The sequence below is a fragment of the Lycium ferocissimum genome, chromosome 4, assembly GCF_029784015.1.
Source record: "Lycium ferocissimum isolate CSIRO_LF1 chromosome 4, AGI_CSIRO_Lferr_CH_V1, whole genome shotgun sequence".
In the NCBI taxonomy this organism is placed as follows: domain Eukaryota; kingdom Viridiplantae; phylum Streptophyta; class Magnoliopsida; order Solanales; family Solanaceae; genus Lycium; species Lycium ferocissimum.
In genome coordinates this window covers 33605691-33625123 of record NC_081345.1, presented here as the reverse complement: position 1 = coordinate 33625123, position 19433 = coordinate 33605691, and the positions used below count along the sequence as shown (strand labels likewise).

General features: G+C 33.8%; 2 protein-coding genes across 2 annotated transcripts; one reads left to right on the top strand and one right to left on the bottom strand.

Moving 5' to 3' along the window:
- The first annotated feature begins 8881 nt into the window (after positions 1–8881).
- On the top strand, positions 8882–12991 carry LOC132052426 (hydroxyproline O-galactosyltransferase GALT6). The gene is made up of 7 exons (XM_059443951.1): positions 8882–10098; positions 10924–11159; positions 11240–11530; positions 11625–11753; positions 11857–12030; positions 12443–12550; positions 12626–12991. Exons 1-7 carry the CDS (start codon positions 9246–9248, stop codon positions 12836–12838), a joined length of 2004 nt encoding a protein of 667 aa, XP_059299934.1. The 5' UTR covers positions 8882–9245; the 3' UTR covers positions 12839–12991.
- A 980-nt stretch (positions 12992–13971) lies between these two features.
- LOC132052425 (HIPL1 protein-like) lies at positions 13972–19162 on the bottom strand. Its single transcript, XM_059443950.1, has 7 exons — positions 18190–19162; positions 17921–18078; positions 16496–17269; positions 16019–16235; positions 15502–15680; positions 15130–15371; positions 13972–14540 (listed from the first exon to the last, which is right to left on the bottom strand). The coding sequence occupies exons 1-7, from the start codon at positions 18281–18283 to the stop codon at positions 14126–14128; spliced, it is 2079 nt and encodes a 692-aa protein (XP_059299933.1). The 5' UTR covers positions 18284–19162; the 3' UTR covers positions 13972–14125.
- Between the last annotated feature and the right edge of the window lie 271 nt (positions 19163–19433).

Genomic DNA, 19433 nt, shown 5'->3' with positions numbered 1-19433 from the left:
AGGATTCTAACCAAGAGTTACTTCAATTCGTTCTCGTATCTAATATTGTAACTCCGCCTATGAGTGAAAAGATAACGTTATGACTATGCCTTAATCCTGAGCAGGGGCGGACCTAACCCTTCGGGCGTGAGTTCGGTCGAACCCAGTGGCTTTTGTCCGAACTATGTATTTGCATTAAATTTTTTGTCAAATATATATAAATTATTAATTAAGAATTCAGTAACTTTAAAGAATTAGAACTCCGAATCCACAAGCTTCGAATCCTGGCTCCGTCTCTGATCCTAAGCACGGTAAGAGGCGATTATAGGAATCTCACTATTTAGATCTGGCGTTATCCGATGGTGAATGCAGCTCGTATGCACACTTTCATCAGAATCCAATTTTTTGAATGTAAAGCAATAAAAAAGTAAAAATCTCCTAAAATTTAATAAATATTAAATCTGAGCTCATAATTTTAAAAATGCAACGAGTGTTAAGGATCTTAAAGACCGAACTTATCCAATTAAACTATGGATCCACATCTTTCAATATCTATCTATTGATTTAAGCTTGTCAAAGTTCAATAACATTAAAAAAAAAATATAAAAAAAAACTTTCACCGTAACCTCATAATATTCATTTCTCAAATTGGCCGTTGACAAAGGACGAGATCACAAACCAACTTGTATGCATCCATGACTAAAAAGTCAGAGACCTGGCATATTGTCATATTCATATCTGAGATAGTGGCTACAATTAATACAAGGACATCATATGTGCACGGGGCTACGGTATATGGAACTTACAGGTACCTACTTGGTCAGATATATATATATATATATATATATATATATATAAGGCAGTGTTTTAAAAGGCACAGGCATAAGGTCGAGACGTTTCACATATGTCTCACCCAGGCGTCAGCCCCGAGGCACGGAGCGTAAGCCCCATGGGTACTTAATTTTTAATATTTTCTAAATTAATAAAATAAAAATATAAGTCAAAAATATATTAAAATTATGTAAATCAAAAAGAATTAGTAGTATAAAAATGTATATATTTATTATTAACATGCTAACATATACATGATGTATTAAAAAAAATCTTGAAAAAGTGAATGTAAAGATGAATTAATTACACAATAACATGACTATGATGAAACATAATTAGAGTTGACAAAACGATACTCTGTTCTAATAATTCAAAGATAAAATTGACAATAATATAAAGTTATTATTTTAAAGGGAAAAGGACATATATGGCCGGTCAGGTGAAACTAATTCCACCCGGTGGCCAAAGTCCTTCTAAACCCAAATTATACTCACTAAACTAATCCCATCCATTAGCCAAAACTTAAATAAGATAATTTTCAAATAAAAACCCAAATACAAAAATGTTTGAGGCTGTTTTTATATATAATATGTGTTATTTGTGTATAAAATATGTATCAGTACCTATCTGTAATGTATAGAAACTGTATAAAATATGAATCACTAAGGTATGTATCATCTTTGTATATAATATGTATCATTTGTGTATATAATGTGTATCAAAGACAAAGAATCGCTCGTATAGAATAGAAAATTGTATCATTTTTGTATATAATATGTATCATTTTTGTATAGAAAGTGTATATATAATTTCAGAATGTGTATATAAACTGTATCAGTCTTGTATAGAAAGTGTACCATACGTACAAAAAATGTATTATAGAAACCGTATCATTGTGGTATATAATATGTATCACTATTGTATATGTAAAAAAAATATCATATCATTATTGCATAATATGTGTATAATAAATGTATAATTAACGTATAATTTATGTATAATAAATGTGTGATTAATTCCAGCATATGTATATAAACTGTATAATTCTTGTATATAAAGTGTATATATAATTCCAACATATGTATATATGATGTAGCAGCCCTTTAGTGGCGACTTAGTCGCCACAAAAAGTCTTTTTTTTTTTTTCAAGTGCTCTTATTGGGCGGTAACCTTGGCATTATTTTGGGCCGACCGGTCATTTTTTGGCATTAATTTGGGCCGACCGGACACCTAGTGGGATTAAGCCCAAACAGTGATTAAATGTTGGATTAGTTTGGCTGAGTGGACACGCAGTGTCCTGTTCCCTATTTAAAAACCTAAAACTAGATACAAATTAATACTCATTATAATACAAATAGTCAGAGTAGAGCCTTCAAAACATTATCTAAACTAGAGTGATATCAAAAGAAATTCTAAAACTAAAAACTATCTTGAAAAAGATAAATTGAAGAATGCTAAGAAAATCTTGAAGAAAATAAAGCATAAAGAAGGAAAATGCAAACATGGAAAATAGTAAGAATTGGAGGACAAAACTATTTGCTTTATAGTTTACTTTGCATACAAAGGTGTAAAGTGTATATGCTACTCCGTAAACAACAATAAGAAAAGCTTATGAAATTAGGATAAACGATTAGAAAAAACTTTTGACTTTTTGAGATATTTAGTTTGAGTATTTACTATGAGTTAATTACTGGATACTTAACTTTTTTTTAAAAAATATTAAGCAATTTTGGCTCAAATTTATAAAAGTTTTCAGGGCTTACGCCCCAAATGTTGGGGCTTACGCCCAGGCGAACGCCCCAAAATACTTACGCCCCGCCTGTACGGTTGCGTTTTTGGTACTTCACGCCCCGAGGCTAGCCCCAAAAACGCCTTTTAAACTATTATAAGCTATGTTACTCGAAATCTCTTAAATTGTCATCGGATGCGTATCGAATACTTAAAAAATAGTGTATTTTAAAAGAATTCGATATAGATGCGGCAACACTTTCGAAGAGTCTAAGGAACTTCTATATAGTACTCCAGTAATACTTGTTAGAAGTCGCGTGATGCCAAAGTCAAAGAATTTGATCAAATGATGGACCAGTACAAGCTATTATTGGTAGATCTATTAAGCAGCTGGAAAATAGACTTGGGATTTCGTGAAAAAGAAACTCTAATACTCCCTCTGTCTCAAAATATTTTTCGTTCTTACTAAAAATATTTATCTCAAAATATTTATCATTTTATTTATCCAAAATAAAATTAGGTAGCTTTTTCTCATTTTACCCTTATATTAATTACACAATGGACTGATTTTGTGAATTCACATATCAATATTTAAGAGGTTTCATCATTAATGAAGTAAATATTTATTGAGGAGGGGAACATGATGAAACATGTTAAGAGGGTAAAATAGTCAAGATGCAACTTTTATAAATGCTTTTTCAATGGGTGTATAAATGAAAAATGCGACAAATATTTTTGAGACAAGGGAGTAGATTTAAATTCCAAATCATGAGAAAGAATGAATCGATCATCAACACTAGAAATAGCAGGAAATAACAAAATTGTAAAAGAAGCATGTTAGAAAGTGTAATGTTTCTCCCAAAAAATATATATAAGAACATCCAAAGGGGTTGATGGAAATTTTAAACTATACCCAACGCATGCTATCTTAATTATTTAAATTTTAATGTTCGAAATCTTTCACACAATAAATAAATATGAATGCACAAATTCCACTAAGAAGCCAGAATGACATCAAGAAACTTCTGAAGTATTTGTCCTAGAAGTAAAATTTTATTAGAGAGAGAGAGAGAGAATCAGAACTATAAGGCGAGAAAATATAAAAATTGACTTGACTTGGAAGAAATAAATTCAGAACTTTCAAGCAATGTTTATGTTGAATTTTCACAGCTGTACTAGGAACTAGGAAGGTGCGAGTTAGGTTCGTCACCTCTATTTTTCTGGACTTCCTATGCATCTTTGGTCTAAATTCGCCCTAACAAAAACAAAATCAAAACGGTGAGCTCTACTTGTAATTCTTAATTGTTTTTGTTTTCTGTCTAGTACAATATTTGAAATATTTATTTTAGGGTCTAATAAATTTAAATTCACGCCGGAAAAAAATACTTCCTAGCTAGGGATCCCATTAGACTTTCAACACTAAACTTCTAATTAAAAATGAACAATACTTACTATCTCATTGCAATTTTGGTGGTTAATTCTTAATCAATTTGCATTGCCTATTATCCGACTACCCTATTCTATATATCTACTTTCTCTTTCTCTAGTTGCCTTTTAAATTGGTGGGGAGGTTGTGGAAGAGGTTGGGGTAGGAAGGGGAAAACCAATTTTAAGATTTAATAAAGGAAACTACTAGGAGTATTAAGTTGATGAACAATATAATCCCAGTGGAATACTAGAGCATCTGGGGCATGGTTAAATGCTAATACAAAATCTCAAGTCATAAAAGTTTCTGAATTATAGTCTAACAGACAGGTCTTTTCCCTCTTAAATGGCAATGACTTCTCCATACAACTCTCCTTTCCCCACCAGAAATATATTTTCTACATATAAGGAGATTATTGTTGGATAGGATATTTCTTTAATTGTTATTGTTAATTTTAGGTATTAAAAAACAGAATAATTAAATTGTTTGCACTATTGAGAAATGAATGTCATTTTGCAACTTAAATGCTTTCCGCCATCTATACCACGCCATGTAAATGTATGTGAAGTCATTAGAAGGCGAGCATGAAAAGAGCAATTTCTCCTTACAATAAACAAACAAAAAATCAGTAAACCAGATTAGGTACATTTAAGAAGAAATTCCTCATTTATTATGCAATAAATATCAATAACTTATTCTTAAGAATCCACCTTCCGTATTTTCATTAGATTTTTTCCTTCCTTTTTTTTTTCGGAACAAATTGTTTTATCAAATTCAACTTTTACATTATGGAACTTCTGAAATCTTATTCTTTTTATGGTTTAATTATTTGGTATTCATAACCTACCAATTCGATTAATTCAATTTCGTTTCGCGTAAATTTACTAAGGGGAAAACACTCTCCATCAAGAATTTTTTTGTTCTTTAAGCTCAAACTCGAGACTTAGATATGTTAAAGGTGAAATAATTTAATTCATCTCATCGCATCTTTTGATGGTGAAACTTTGAGATCAGTGAAGCCGTGGACACAATAAATCAATTTCAAGATCCCCAAGCAAGTAACTCAAAAAAAGGAGAATGAATAGGATAAAAATTTACTCGTTCCCAGTATTTACATCAAATCTTACTACTTTATCACGGTTAAGTTGATAATTAAGAATAGAATATGTACTAATAAACTATGATCTAACAATAAGAATGTAAATTAAGATATTTGTTATTTATTCATAGGGGTAGCATAAATAGCAGATGCTAGTAAGTTTAATGAGAAAATAGTTTAGGGGGAAAATGACTGCAAGAAACTTTTTGGGTTTGATACTTCAACGATGTGGTTGTTGTAAACATGGTTGTCTTTTTCGTCTCATTTCAGTCCACAACATGTTGTATGTCAATTTACAATGATTAACCGTTTGGAAGCGTCTTTCACTTTCACCTAAGCAAAAAATAAGTTGCATTGCTTGTCATTATCTGACAGAACATTACAAGTTTTGGGATAATATCCAACATCATTAGTTGACAAGTCAAATCTGTTTCAACGTATATTTTGGAATGAATAATTGATGATTTCATCGTATTAATCAAAAGGTTTTAACCTCTCAAACGACGTGGCTTCATCTAGTTGTGTTAGTTGTTTATTACCTTATCTATAATTTGTTGTAATTATCCTTTTATTAACGTAGAATTTTTAATTGTGATGATAAAAAGCACATTATTCTGCAAAACTTATTTTTTAACACCAACTTGTAACCCAACACGATAACTAGGTCAAGTATAGCATGAAGTCATACTGATTTGTCATGACTTACATATCACAATTAATCAAGTTATTGCGTTTCTTTACAATCTATGTCACTCATCTTAAGGTTCTCTTAATCTATAAATTTTTCATTAAACTCTTTTTTGGTAAATAATTCTTCTATTAAACTTAAAACAACCAATTCCGCACACAAACTTTTAAAGGTGGAGACAAAATTTAAATACAGATCCCCAAATACATGTCATAGAAATCATCCATAGGCCGTAGACAAGAGGGTCCAATAGAATTTTCTTCGCCTAAAAAGTGTACCACCATTTGATATTTACATATGTAACTTATATATTTAAAAAATAATTAAATTAATGAATATAATTAAATTAATATTATGTGAATTGAAACCTACATCTTGTTCTGACCTCTTTAAGTATTGACGTTCAGTGACTCTAGACTATCTTAGATTTTTTAAAACTACTTACTGTGATTTTTTTTTTTTAAATACTTTCATAAGAGGTAGTGATCAAAGGTGGTGGAAGAGCATTCATGCACATTGCACAAGTAGTCTTTTTCTGTCAGCAAAAATGGACCTAATTACCGTGCCTTTAGGTTTCTAATAACATTTTAAATGCTTCCAAATTGAGAAAAGAAAGAATAAGAGAGGAAAAGGTGGAGATAGTTTCAGGTTGAAGACTTGGTCATAGGTTATTAAAGTAAAATCAGAATTGAACAAAATTGGGTGACTGATTCTCTATTGTCCACCCAAAGTAACGGCGGACTTCATTAAACAGATTTCTTGTTTAATTAATTTGCGATTATGGATTTTAAGTTCTTCGTCCACATTTTACAGTTCCTTGGTTAAACAATTGTATATATGGTAACAACTTGGAACATGTCATATCAGTAATCAAATTGCATATACGCATTCGTAGTGAAAATAATTTTTGCGTCATCAATATAAATTTAACCAATTATAACATATTATTTTGTCGTATTTAATCAGTTATTGTAAATTAAATTAACTTAATTATGTATAAGGAATACTTCCTTCTTTATGGGCCTTACGGTTGGATCAATGAATTCTGGATATTTGATATTATAAAAATAACTTTAATTTTGTTGGATACCTATCCACTAAATTTACTAATTCTTGAACACTGGTAATGTGGAGAGATAATTCAAACTATTTTCGTGTTTTATGATGACAAGTTAGTGAAAATATTTGAAATACATCTATTAGAACTGAAAATATTCTCTCATATACTTATTTGAAGTAGTGTTTAAGATTTTTAAGAATTAAACACCATAAATTATTGGTATCAAACTAGAAGATGCACCTTAATTGATTATTATACTTTAAAGTCTTCTTAACTTGTGAGTTTTTAAGAATAAAAATTGAGATTTTTAGCTAACAATAAAGTCAAATGGTAAATCGTTTACCAAAATAAGTCTTAACATGTAGTGTAACTCTTAATTGACCACATTTACATTTGTACTTGAAATTATACGTTTTAACAGTCTTGTAAATTTCTAGTTTACTTTGAAATTTATGTTCATCTTTTGCTTCTTAAAGTAGTAATTAATTTTAACTTTCCTTGAAATAATGTTGACTTTTAGTTCTTAACTTATTGTATCCTCCACTTTGCTAGGTTCTACTAACATTAAAATTAAATGAATAATTTATTAACTTCTAATCGTCGCTTAAATAGCAATTATACAACTTCCCAACCATATTGGTTGTAACCCACCGATATAAATTAAGTGATGTACAATTTGTTTACTCTTAAGCATTGCCAATTGGTGAATATGCTAAGTTCAATAAAATTCAATATATCACACATCTATCATCTTGTCAACATAGCAACTCTCGCTTGACATAAACTTAATTATCAAAATGTCATGAAATTTTTCATTAACTTGTCATATGTACACCAATTAATTGTGTTCTCATTTTAACTTTTTTTCCACAAATTATTTCATGCATTAAAGAAAATATTTCAAAATTACGAAAAATGGCATAATATGCTCTCGGAAATTCTGCCCAATCTAAAAATTGAGTGCGTAAAAAAGAAGAAGACTTAACCATAAATAAAGCGAGTAAAAATTATAAAAAGTCAAAATTCAAATTTCATTAGTAGATGCAAACATATTGTTGTAGGAGGTGATTTCCTGTAATCTTTATTCAAGTTTTAGTAAATAGAGTTATCCTATTAATTGTGTTGATGAGAAATTCAAATACTCAATGAAATTTGTCAGGCTTAAATGCAAATTGATCCAAACACCCTGGCTACTGTGCAAGTTGGTTCAAACTCCATCATTATTTAAAAATAAAAAAAATAAAAAAATTGCACTCTTTAATCAATTAATTAAAAGAAAATCAAGACATAGAGAAGTCCGTGAGAGAAATTAACCCTATAAACAAATCGTTTTTTTTGCACGGATTGCCCTTCTTTTGGGGTGGTCTTTAAATTTTCTGCCCTCATATTTGTGATCTTTAAGTTTTGCCCTTCGCTTGGAAAGGTGAGCGAATACTTGAGGTTCTAGGTTCGAATCTCTGCTCAGGTATAAAATAAACAAATAATTTCGCAAGGCAGGACTGGGGGGTGTGTATACTCCTTAAGGAAAAACTAAAGTTATGTCGGATCCGGCATAACTAAAAGTCTGTCTCATAAAGCAGAACTTTTCTGTAAGGCATAGTTTAGCTATGCCTTATGGGACATACTTTTAGTTATGTCTTATGGGGCACACTTTTAGTTAAGACATAACTAAAAGTATGCCTCATAAGGTGGAACTTTTCCGGCATAACTAAAAGTTTGTCTTGAAAAGTAAAAAATAAAATATATGCGCCAGGCAAGAAATCGCCCTAAAATGATTTTTAGTTAAGCATAACTAAAAGTTTGCCGGAGGAAACATAGCGAAATTCAAATTCTGACTTGTGATTTTTTTTTAAATTTTTAATTGAGCGGAGATTTGAATCACAAAACTATAAATTTTAGACGAAGAGGAAAAATTAAAGACCACGGGGCAAAAGTTCAAGACCACCCAAAAGAGAGCAGGGCAATTCGCACCTAAACAAATTCCAAAGTGTTTCAGTTTCACACAAGGAATAAACAAAATAAAAATAAAAAGTGAAACACATTCCATCAACTTTTTAAAGTGTAAAGTTTTTCCTATTCAAATTGCAAAGAAATATATACTCTCTCTCTCTCTCGTTCCAACCGACCCTTGTACCTCCTTCATCTCTCTCTCTCTAAAAATATATGTATACATTTTGTATATGTATATATATCTCTCTATTATAACTTGCTAGTGATCATGCTTTTGATGACCTAACTCTGTCTTTCTTCCACCTATACTTTTCCCTTCTTTCATACGAAGTTTTGTTTTTGTACAAAATTGTCGGTTTGGAATTTTGGAAGAACCCCATTTTTTTTTCCTCTCTGTTTTATCTTTGCATGACTTGTATATCTTCATGATTACTAGAAATTGAAAGAGGGTTCAGCTCACAAAAGAGATTTTTCAGTTTTCAACATGAAAAGAGCAAAATTTGACTTGTTCATGTCACTGAGTCGGCAAAGATTGGTGCAAGTTTTGATTTTTATAGGCTTTTTGTATGTAATTTTGGTGGGTCTTGAAGTTCCTTTTGTTTTCAAAAATGGGTTTAGTTTAGTTTCTCAAGACGGTTTTGGTACAGGTCAGTTTTCAAAGTCTTTTGTGCTTGATAGTGAAGAAGAATTAGAAGAAAAGGAAGCCCCAAACCGCCCTCTAGATGTCCCAGTTTTAGTTCCAAGTCAATCAAAACCTGAAAGAAAGATAAGAGAAATCAAGAATCCATTATCAAGTTTGGTTTTTGATGGTAGTTATGTAAATATGAGTAGTAATGATGGGTTTTCAGGGATTTTGAAGTCAGCAAAAGAGGCATTTGAGTTAGGTAAAAAGGTCTGGAAAGAGCTTGAATTGCATAAAAAAGAAGTGGCCTTTTTAGAAAGTAATAGCAAAACAGAAGAGTGCCCACATTCTATTTCAATGTCAGGGTTTGATTTTCAGGGTAAAGGGAGAGGAATGATGGTGTTGCCATGTGGGCTTACACTTGGGTCACATATAACTGTTGTAGGGAGGCCAAAAAGTGCCCATCAAGAACATGATCCAAAGATATCATTGCTAAAAGAAGGTCAATTCTTGATGGTTTCACAGTTTATGATGGAATTACAAGGGTTGAAGACAGTTGATGGAGAGGACCCGCCAAGGATTCTTCATTTTAATCCAAGATTGAAGGGTGATTGGAGTGGAAAGCCAGTGATTGAGCAGAATACTTGTTATAGGATGCAGTGGGGGCCAGCTCAAAGGTGTGATGGGTGGAGGTCCAGGGATGATGAGGAGACTGGTGAGAATATGAATTTTGGTTCTTTATTTCTTTAGTAGTAGTGTTTAAGAAATTATTCTGCTTAATGAACTAGTTTGATCAGTCAATTATGCGCAGTAGCGAACTAGTTGGACTTCCCTATATGGTCCCCTCTATATCCAAATGCTTAGAAGTTTCATGTAGCTTTCAACTTACTTCAATCCTCTTCCTTTATCCGGATTGTGACCAGTAATGGGCACAGAGTTTAAGAAAGTAAAGAAAACGTTTGAATCTTGTGGTCTAGTAAAGAAAACGTTTGAATCTTGTGGTCTTAAACTAAAGATATGTATAATGTACCAAAATGCCCTTTAATCTCGTGGTCCTAAACATGCCACATGATATGTTGGAATTAAAGAGTTGCCAAGTTAGGAAAGAGGCATTCTTTTTCAAACAGATTAAAAAGGAATGTAAGACAAACAAATTGAAATGGAGGGAGTACTAGTTAAACTTAAAGATTTGTTAGCTGGAGAAACTATTTGATTTACTAATTGAGGCTAAAAGGTTGTTCCGTTTTATGTTTTGGGGGTTGGTAGTGGGTGGGGATGCAGCATAAGATTTTCATAGTTTGCGTTATCAAGCAGTTGAATAAGTTTGAGTATAGAGCTTATTGCTTGAGGCAGTGCTATTTCGTGATGGATAGATTCCTTGGATTATTTTCATGATTTGGGGTTTGTTGACAATTGAATGGTGGAAAAAACAAGCGAAATGGACCTTAGTTACATTTGCATCTGTTAGTAGTCTGTGGCGCAGTTATCTATCATTTGTATGTGGTACGACATTTTTGGTAACGTCTAGACTCTTTTGCAGTTGATGGCCAGGTAAAATGTGAAAAGTGGGTTCGAGATGATGCCGGTAATCAGTCTGAGCAATCAAAGGCATCTTGGTGGTTAAACCGTCTAGTAGGGCGAAAAAAGGTGGTCGATTTTGATTGGCCATTCCCATTTTCAGAGGATAGGTTATTTGTACTAACTCTCAGTGCTGGTTTGGAGGGCTATCATGTGAATGTTGATGGGAGGCATGTGACCTCATTTCCATATCGAATTGTGAGTAACTTACTGTCACCTATTCAATTTCATTCTGAATTATCGAATGAACTAAAGAAGGTTCTCTTTGATGCTTTTAGGGATTTGCGCTCGAGGATGCCACTGGTTTGTCATTGAATGGTGATGTTGATGTCGATTCAGTCTTTGCTGCCTCCTTGCCCACGTCACATCCTAGTTTTGCTCCTCAAAGGCATCTTGATATGTCAAACAGATGGAGGGCACCACCCTTCCTTGATCAGCCTGTGGATCTGTTCATTGGTGTTCTCTCTGCAGGCAATCATTTTGCTGAGCGAATGGCTATAAGGAGGTCTTGGATGCAGCATCAACTAATCAAATCTTCAAATGTTGTGGCTCGATTCTTTGTCGCATTGGTAGGTTATACAGCATATTGCAAATATCATTTACTATTAACATTGATGTTGCAGCATGTTAATTTGAGTTTAACATGGATTGGTTTTTTGACAGCATGCGAGGAAGGATATAAACGTGGAGTTGAAGAAAGAGGCAGAATTCTTTGGTGACATTGTCATTGTTCCTTTCATGGACAATTATGATCTTGTTGTCTTGAAAACAGTTGCCATATGTGAATATGGGGTGAGTTGTGGATTACCCGTAAATATTGACATAGGTTGTCCCCAGACTAACGTCGTCCCAAAAGTTAAATATTTTAAAAAAATTTAATCTTTGCTTGTTGCAGGTCCATGTAGCATTTGCAAAAAATATCATGAAGTGTGATGATGATACATTTGTTAGAGTGGATGCAGTTATCAAGGAAATAAATAAAATACCCGAGAATAGGAGCTTATATGTTGGAAATATCAATTACTATCATAAGCCCCTGCGTAATGGTAAATGGGCAGTGACATATGAGGTAATAGTTTGGAGTTCCTTTTTAAAATTTTCTTACTCCAATCTCGATGTGGTTTAACTAGAAGGCCAAATAGTGCTATCATATGCTTTATTGTCAGAGAAAAAGACTTTGCATTTACCAGTTAATAATGTCTAAATAACATGCATAGAATAGAGATGCTTTTCAAGGGGAATACAGTAAAGCTGTTTGGACTGGGAATGCATGAATTTTCAGCAAATGCTATTTTAATTATTGCTAGTTATCTGCATGGAATTTTCAGCAAATGCTATTTTAACTATTACTAGGTATCTGCATGGAGTATCTCTTGATATCGTCTAGTTTTTTGTCTTCTCGATCTCCTTTAGTTTTAGTTACTCTGTATTCTGGCCTTCTAGAATCCCATGAAATCTGAGTTTCTCGTCTTATTTCTCAGGAATGGCCAGAAGAAGAGTATCCACCTTATGCGAATGGACCGGGTTACATTATTTCATCAGCCATTGCAAACTTCATCGTCTCAGAGTTCGATCGACATAAGCTAAAGGTAGACAAATATCCCTGGTATCTTTTTTCATATGTTAATACTCGTGAAATAGCTAACTAGCTCCCCGATGTGCAGTTGTTCAAGATGGAGGACGTGAGCATGGGAATGTGGGTCGAGAAATTTAATAGCTCATCAAGACCTGTGCAATATGTACACAGCTTGAAGTTCTCCCAAGCTGGATGTGTAGACGATTATTATACCGCTCATTACCAATCTCCTAGACAGATGATTTGCATGTGGAACAAATTACAACAGCTAGGCCGGCCTCAATGCTGTAACATGAGATGACACTTATTATGATAACTGTCCAAGGAACAAGGATAGACAAGTTTTGCACTTAAATAGAACAATGATCTGTATATTTGTTGGAGGACTTGGTTTTTAATATGACAGGGTTGCTGCTTAGTGCCTTGAAAATTCCTTTTTTTTTTTTTTTCCTTTCTCTGCCTTCCCTATCGTTTCTTTCATATAATAGTTTTTATAACATACTTTTCGAAGTGGGTACATAAATGTGCATTTGAGAGTTATCACTACACACTTCTGGATGTAACTTACCATAGAATAGCAGTAACAGAAGGAAACAAATCTGAGATCCCGTGAAAGTTTCTTAAGTTCCTTGAAGTTTCTTTTTTAACTTCCTTCTCTTTATCAAAAACAAATTTGATCTGTTTTTATTTCATGTGGTTTGAATTTAAGGTATGTCGTTGACTTATTCAACATGTAATTACTATGGTCACACGTAAGGCTGGCCGTGTCGGGAAATTGACATTTGACATGCTATGTGGTGGACCAGCGTTGATTTTTGAAATATGAACAAACTGTTAGAAGCAGCAAAATCAACAGAATGACTCTTTGGTATTGACAAAGATATCCACGGAAAATGACAGTTTAATTCTTTGTTGACAGATCCCTGTTCTTGAATAGCATATAAAGGTTGACCGTCAACTTTGTATAGTCCAGGTTGTTGTGGGTATAGTTTTTCGCTATTTCCAATCAGCGGGCATAGCAGCATTTTTCACAAGTAGTGTCGGTCTATTGTAATAATTCATATTGCAATTGGGTCTGAGTCGCACAAGCAATGTCGTGTCTGTTGTCACAATTTGCCTTGCAAGTACGTACGAGTCGAGAATTGTGGAGGTTTCAAGTTTTACTTCGTGTATCAAGTTGACATTTACTTTTGTATTTTTTTCCCGCATGTGAATTTACCAAATATCATTGACACACATAAATAAAGAACATTTTTATAGAGAGAAACATTCTTTAAAGAATCCCCTTGTACTGGTGATAATCTAACGTTTACATGATAAAGCCTAATCTCAACTTCTACAAACAACAAAAGATATTGATCATCATTTTCTGTTTTATCGCATGAGGGTAAAGGGGGAAAGGGGAACGAACTCTACGCTACTGAATGCTATTGATGAGGTTTGAACCCTTCGCCTCGTTACCATAAAATATTGATATGTTACTTCTGATACAACTCAGAAGAGAAAGAATAATCTTTATTGTACAAGACTTGTCCATTGAGAAGCCTATGCATCTCTGATCTATACATTAACATTTTTTAGCAGCTTACTAAAACCACCTAGCCAGCATCAATATAAAAGACAAGAACATGAGTACACAATTATTGTATGAACCTGTTAACATGTTTGCTGCTGAGGGAGATGAAGCAGTTGGAGGACCAGCTGGTATATCATCAACAATAGCAGAAGAATTTTCCTTTGCACAAGTGTATTTACAACGACTTGGACGAACAACTCTGTAAACTCCACTACTTGCAAGGACATACATATCCTTCTTGTTATCCTCACCATATGAAAATATGTAGCCTAAAGATGGAAATGAGCTTCCAGGTACAAAGGTACAATCTATTGGTGATTTCTGAGCACAGTCGAAAGAAATTTGAGTGGTGTTAAATGTACCACCGTTCTCTGGATTTTCAGTACCTGCCCACATGGAACCTGCATACAAATCTGCAAAAAGATACCTGCAAAATATCACCTGTCATTACCATAGTTCAACAAAATGGACTTTCACTAGTTCAACAAAATGGACTTTCGCCTACCTCAATCTCTTATACACCCTACATATCCAGAACTAGACATATGGAGCGTGAACAAATATAATATAGGGGCATGAATATGATAAACCAAGAATAGGGATGGGTCTAGCTCTGATATCACGTTAAGAATATGAATATTGGGTTTAACTCAAATCTCAAGAGCTAGCTCACGAGGTGAGAATTACCCAATTTGTGAGCTAGCTCAAGACCATATAAGGAGACAACATCCTATTCCCTAATCTAATGTGGCAGATGCCCGGACTCCTTAAAAATATTGCCTCACCCGTATATGGTCCTCCCAAAAATGCACTAACTTTTGGAGGATTTGATACACACTCGGTGGCATTTTTGAAGAGTCCAAGCAACATAGTATGGGACATTCTAAGGATTTATTCAGAAAAGATTTTAAAAAAATGTGTGAGATCAACTGGTTGACTACAATCATCAAATCAATATTTGTTTAGCAACTAAGTGGTAACGTTCAACCTTGACAATATTGGACTAAAGGACTCACCTTCCATGCATGCAGGGATCAGTCATGGATCTATAGAAGTATCCACCAGTAATTGAAGCTGACCCTCCATTCTTATTCACTTCAGAGTGATTATATCCCATGACTGGGAAAATGGGGTTAATGGAGCTCAAAGATGTATTTCCTCCAGGTGACTTTTGAGGGGTATAAAGATAGGGACCCTCGTACACGCGCCAGCCATAGTTACCACCTTTGCTGATTATATTCACCTCTTCAGATTTATCCTATGAAACATAAAATGCTTATAAGTCCAATGTCAAAATGCTGCTGTCTGAAAAAGGACAGCTTCAAGAGAATATCTATCACCTATTAAAAAGACAAGGATTATAAGTAATTCTTGGAGAGTAAAATTACCTGTCCTACATCAGCACACATGAAGTAAGATGGTCTAGCAGAATCAAAACTGCAGCGCCAAGGATTTCGCATTCCTAGTGCCCATATTTCAGGCTGCAACTCTTTATCTTCAATGTAAGGATTATCCTCTGGTATGGAATAGTTTCCCCATAATCCGAGCTTCGTGATCTCTGCTTCATCTACGCAAACATGCACAAGAAGCAAAATAAGGGGCACGAACTGATAAATCAGTTGATCAAAAACAGTGAAGTCCAAATTCACTTGAACATACAAAACAATTCAACACTTCCCTTTGGGGGGGATCATTGATAAAAGGACAAAGTTTGATGAACTTATAACTTAGCTGAGATAATTATGAAAATGATTTATTGCTTTCTGTTTGATCTATACCTGAGATTATGAATACTCAGATTGTTTTTTTAGTATCTTTTTTTCCCTAAACATCTTGTTGAGGTAGCTTAGTAGTTGCAAGACCATTGATAATACTTAGCATATATAGAACTCAAAGGGAACTTACTGGTTTTGCTATCAACATCAAGCCTTAAAATCTTTCCCAGCAATGACTTCTTGTTTTGGGCGAAATTGTAAGGATCACCTATACCTCCACCATCACCCATCATGAAGTACAAATATCCATCTCTCGGTCCAAAAAGTATCTGGCCTCCGTGATGACTTGTAAACGGAAGGCCCATGGTGAATATCCTTCTGACTTCTTTTGGATTGGCAGTTTTTGCCTGGAAAAAAAAAAAAAATTTCACTTATAATCATCTAGATCTAAGCAAAGAAAAGGGATAATTACGTTTTTTGGACCACCCAGAAGAATAATAGCCAGAAAATGTTTATGTTTTGTAATTACGTATAGATATACGTATTGTATACATAAATACATATTATACATAATCAATGTATATGTTTTGTATATTTGGCTAGAGTCCATAATTAATTTCGGCCGACGGGCCAAAAATGAAAAAAGCCCAAAAAACTCTCAAATTACCTGTGTTGGCTGGGATCCTATTCCACTAGCAGTAAATTCTGCTACCACAGCTTGATATTGGCACGGCTGGGAACCGCTATCACTAGGTAGTTTTGATGGATCACAATCCACATCTGAGTTACAAGAACATCTTCCTCCGCATCCAGGCCATGCTTGCTTATCACAATTGAACGAAACAAAGAATCGTCCGTTTTGTGAGAACATTGGATGAAATGCAAACCCCATCATCCCTAATTCAGTGTCAAAATGAACTTCATCTGTTAAGTCCAAGAAAGAATTAGATTCATCAAGCTGTAAAAGCTCTCCCGAATCGACTTCTGGAATAGTAGCCAACCATATTTTCCCTTGCTGATTCGAGAAGAAAGCACGATTAGAGCCATCAGGATGAGCAACCATATTGAGGTAACTACCATTCCCAATTTTCTCGAGGCACAAACCGCCTGGAGGACTTATAGGTTTGGTGGTATTTAAGGTGACAGGTTCTCCAGCAAAGCATACTGATCCATCACTAGAAGGTCCGCCAAATGCATTACAGAAATCTGTTTGTGATTTCCAGAGATCTACCAACTTTGTGGAATTGGACTTGACAGAAGTAGCAAAAGGAGAACTTATGATAGACACATTTTGACATGTGGGCCATACTTCAGAGCAAAAGCCATTCTTAGCTTGGCTACTTTGGGTTGAATTTGCTGAAGTTGTGGAGTTGCACAGGATCGGAAGTTGTCGAGGAAAGGAATTAGATCTGAACAGCTCTGCTGAAAATTTATCACATTTCTGCAAAAAGTGAAAATACGAAACTCCATGCATCAACAGCCAATGACAAAGGTAATTGCATAAAGGAAGTTAAATCCTTAATCTATACTATCGGATATGAGTACAGTCAGACCTCTCTGTAACAACATTGCACCATAACGGCCAAGTTTTCTTTAGATCCGATTTTTCATGTTATGTATATCATATGTTCTCCATAACATCATATGTTCCCCACTTGTGAGATTACATTGGGTATGTTGTTATAACATCATTTTTCTATAGCAGCCATAAAATATCCGAATAAACGATGTTGTTATATAGAGGATTGACTGTATACACATTTTTAGTCAATTCTAAGTGATTGAAAGCTTCCAAAATAAATTAGTACAGAGATCAACAAGAGCTATCATGATGCAGATTATTAAGAGTAAATAGAGCATTTTGAGCTTCACGAACAAGAAAGAATTTAAAGGGTCAGCAGTGGATTAAAGGGTCAGCAGTGGACTAATTGTTGTGATAATATAGGTTCTTATACTAAAAACTAGAGTTAAACCTCATAGTTACATCTTCATATAGCAAGAAGACAAGAATAGGAAATCAATTTGTTCAAATCTCAAGCTTTTACATTTTTTTTATGATAATTATAAGGAATAAAAATGATTATGTTCTTACCGAGCAGAGTATGGATTTTACAAGAGAAGCACATCCAGAATCAGAAATGTTCATAGCATTAAATTGAGTCTGAAGTTTTTTATCATCAGTGGAGTTGCAGCATGAAGTTCCATTGTAAGAACAGAATGATAGAGGAGTCTTTTGCTGAAGAGGAGCCCCTATAACACATGACGTAACGACAATCAAAACCAAATTAGAACTGCAAATAAGTTTTTTTTTTTTTTTTCAGGACGAACTTCTAATGGAACAGTGCAAATGCTGAAACTTACTTGAATCAGTACATAAGGGAAGTGAAAAAGAAGGATCAAGAATCTGCAAAAAGTTCAAAAGAAGGAAGAATATGACAAAGGAACTCCTTCCCATGACTCCTATGTGCAATAAAAAGTTATATTTGATGCTACATCAGAGTCTTTTCAACATATGACACATCCTTAGTTCCTAATACTCAATAGGAATCTATAAAAATGACAACTTTCTGTGCTTTAAACTTTTGAACACACTGGATGATGCTACCAACTCCTGTATTATTGGTCCAATCTTCCCATCAGTCCCTTTGCAAATTTGAAAATACCAAGAGTATGTTAAAATATTTATTTCTCCTCCATATGAATCTGTTATTTTCACATAATCACAAGGGTCATTTGACATAATGTGTTTATAGAAATGGGAGGGGTCCATCTCTAAGCAGTTGACTTTACATGATAAATGCCTTGTCATAAATACAAGTTGAATTAATAGGGATGGATTTGCAACTAGATTAATATATTGGATGGTTGAGCCGAAAACGCTGAATTTGTTTGACAAAACACAGGCTGGATGGATCTTGGTTGATTTCTTGTCTCAACATTGATTTCACAAAATTGGCTCTAAAGTTTAGATCTAGAACAAAACTATATATAATCACGAGGGTAATTGACCATGGCACATGCAGTGGCGGAGTTAGAATTTTCTTTAAGGAGAGTCAAAATATGAAAAAATAAATGCACAAAATAGCCAAGGGAATATAACATATATATGATTATATATAATAACTACAAATACATAAAAAATTACTAATCTGTACAATTTTCCACCCGCACATGAATGGTACCCGCTAAATGTTCTAGTGACTTAACACTTAAAGAAAGAAAAAGCATACGGTTTAATTCTTATAAAGTAACTTGAAACTGCAGCTTTATGAAGAAAAACAATAAATCAGCTCTTTTTAAGTGTTTTCAGAACGGAAGAATGACAAGTATTTTATCAAAGTGAAGTGATATTGGAATTGAAGTGACGTGACGTAAGAGCTGAAGTAAACATTCTTTGCCATTTTTCTACTCAATTCGCTATTCGCTATAATAATGAATGTTCAGATTGGTTTTATTTCTGCATTGAAACAATTTAAAAAAGGAATATCTACTAAAATAAGTGGATATAGATTTTTGTTCTGACAGTAACATGGGACCAGATCCTCTTCCTCAACCCAATTGCTCAAATTCAGATTGAGACATCTTACGAGACCCAACTGGTTCGA

Coding starts and splice junctions, on each gene's coding strand:
- LOC132052426 (XM_059443951.1), top strand. CDS start 9,246: ATGAAAAGAGCAAAATTTGACTTGTTCATGTCACTGAGTCGGCAAAGA. Junction 11,531..11,624: donor CTCGATTCTTTGTCGCATTG/GTAGGTTATACA, acceptor GTTTTTTGACAG/CATGCGAGGAAGGATATAAA. Junction 12,031..12,442: donor AATGGGCAGTGACATATGAG/GTAATAGTTTGG, acceptor CTTATTTCTCAG/GAATGGCCAGAAGAAGAGTA.
- LOC132052425 (XM_059443950.1), bottom strand. CDS start 18,283: ATGGGAAGGAGTTCCTTTGTCATATTCTTCCTTCTTTTGAACTTTTTG. Junction 18,079..18,189: donor TCCCTTATGTACTGATTCAA/GTAAGTTTCAGC, acceptor CATGTGTTATAG/GGGCTCCTCTTCAGCAAAAG. Junction 15,372..15,501: donor TGTGTGCTGATGTAGGACAG/GTAATTTTACTC, acceptor TATGTTTCATAG/GATAAATCTGAAGAGGTGAA.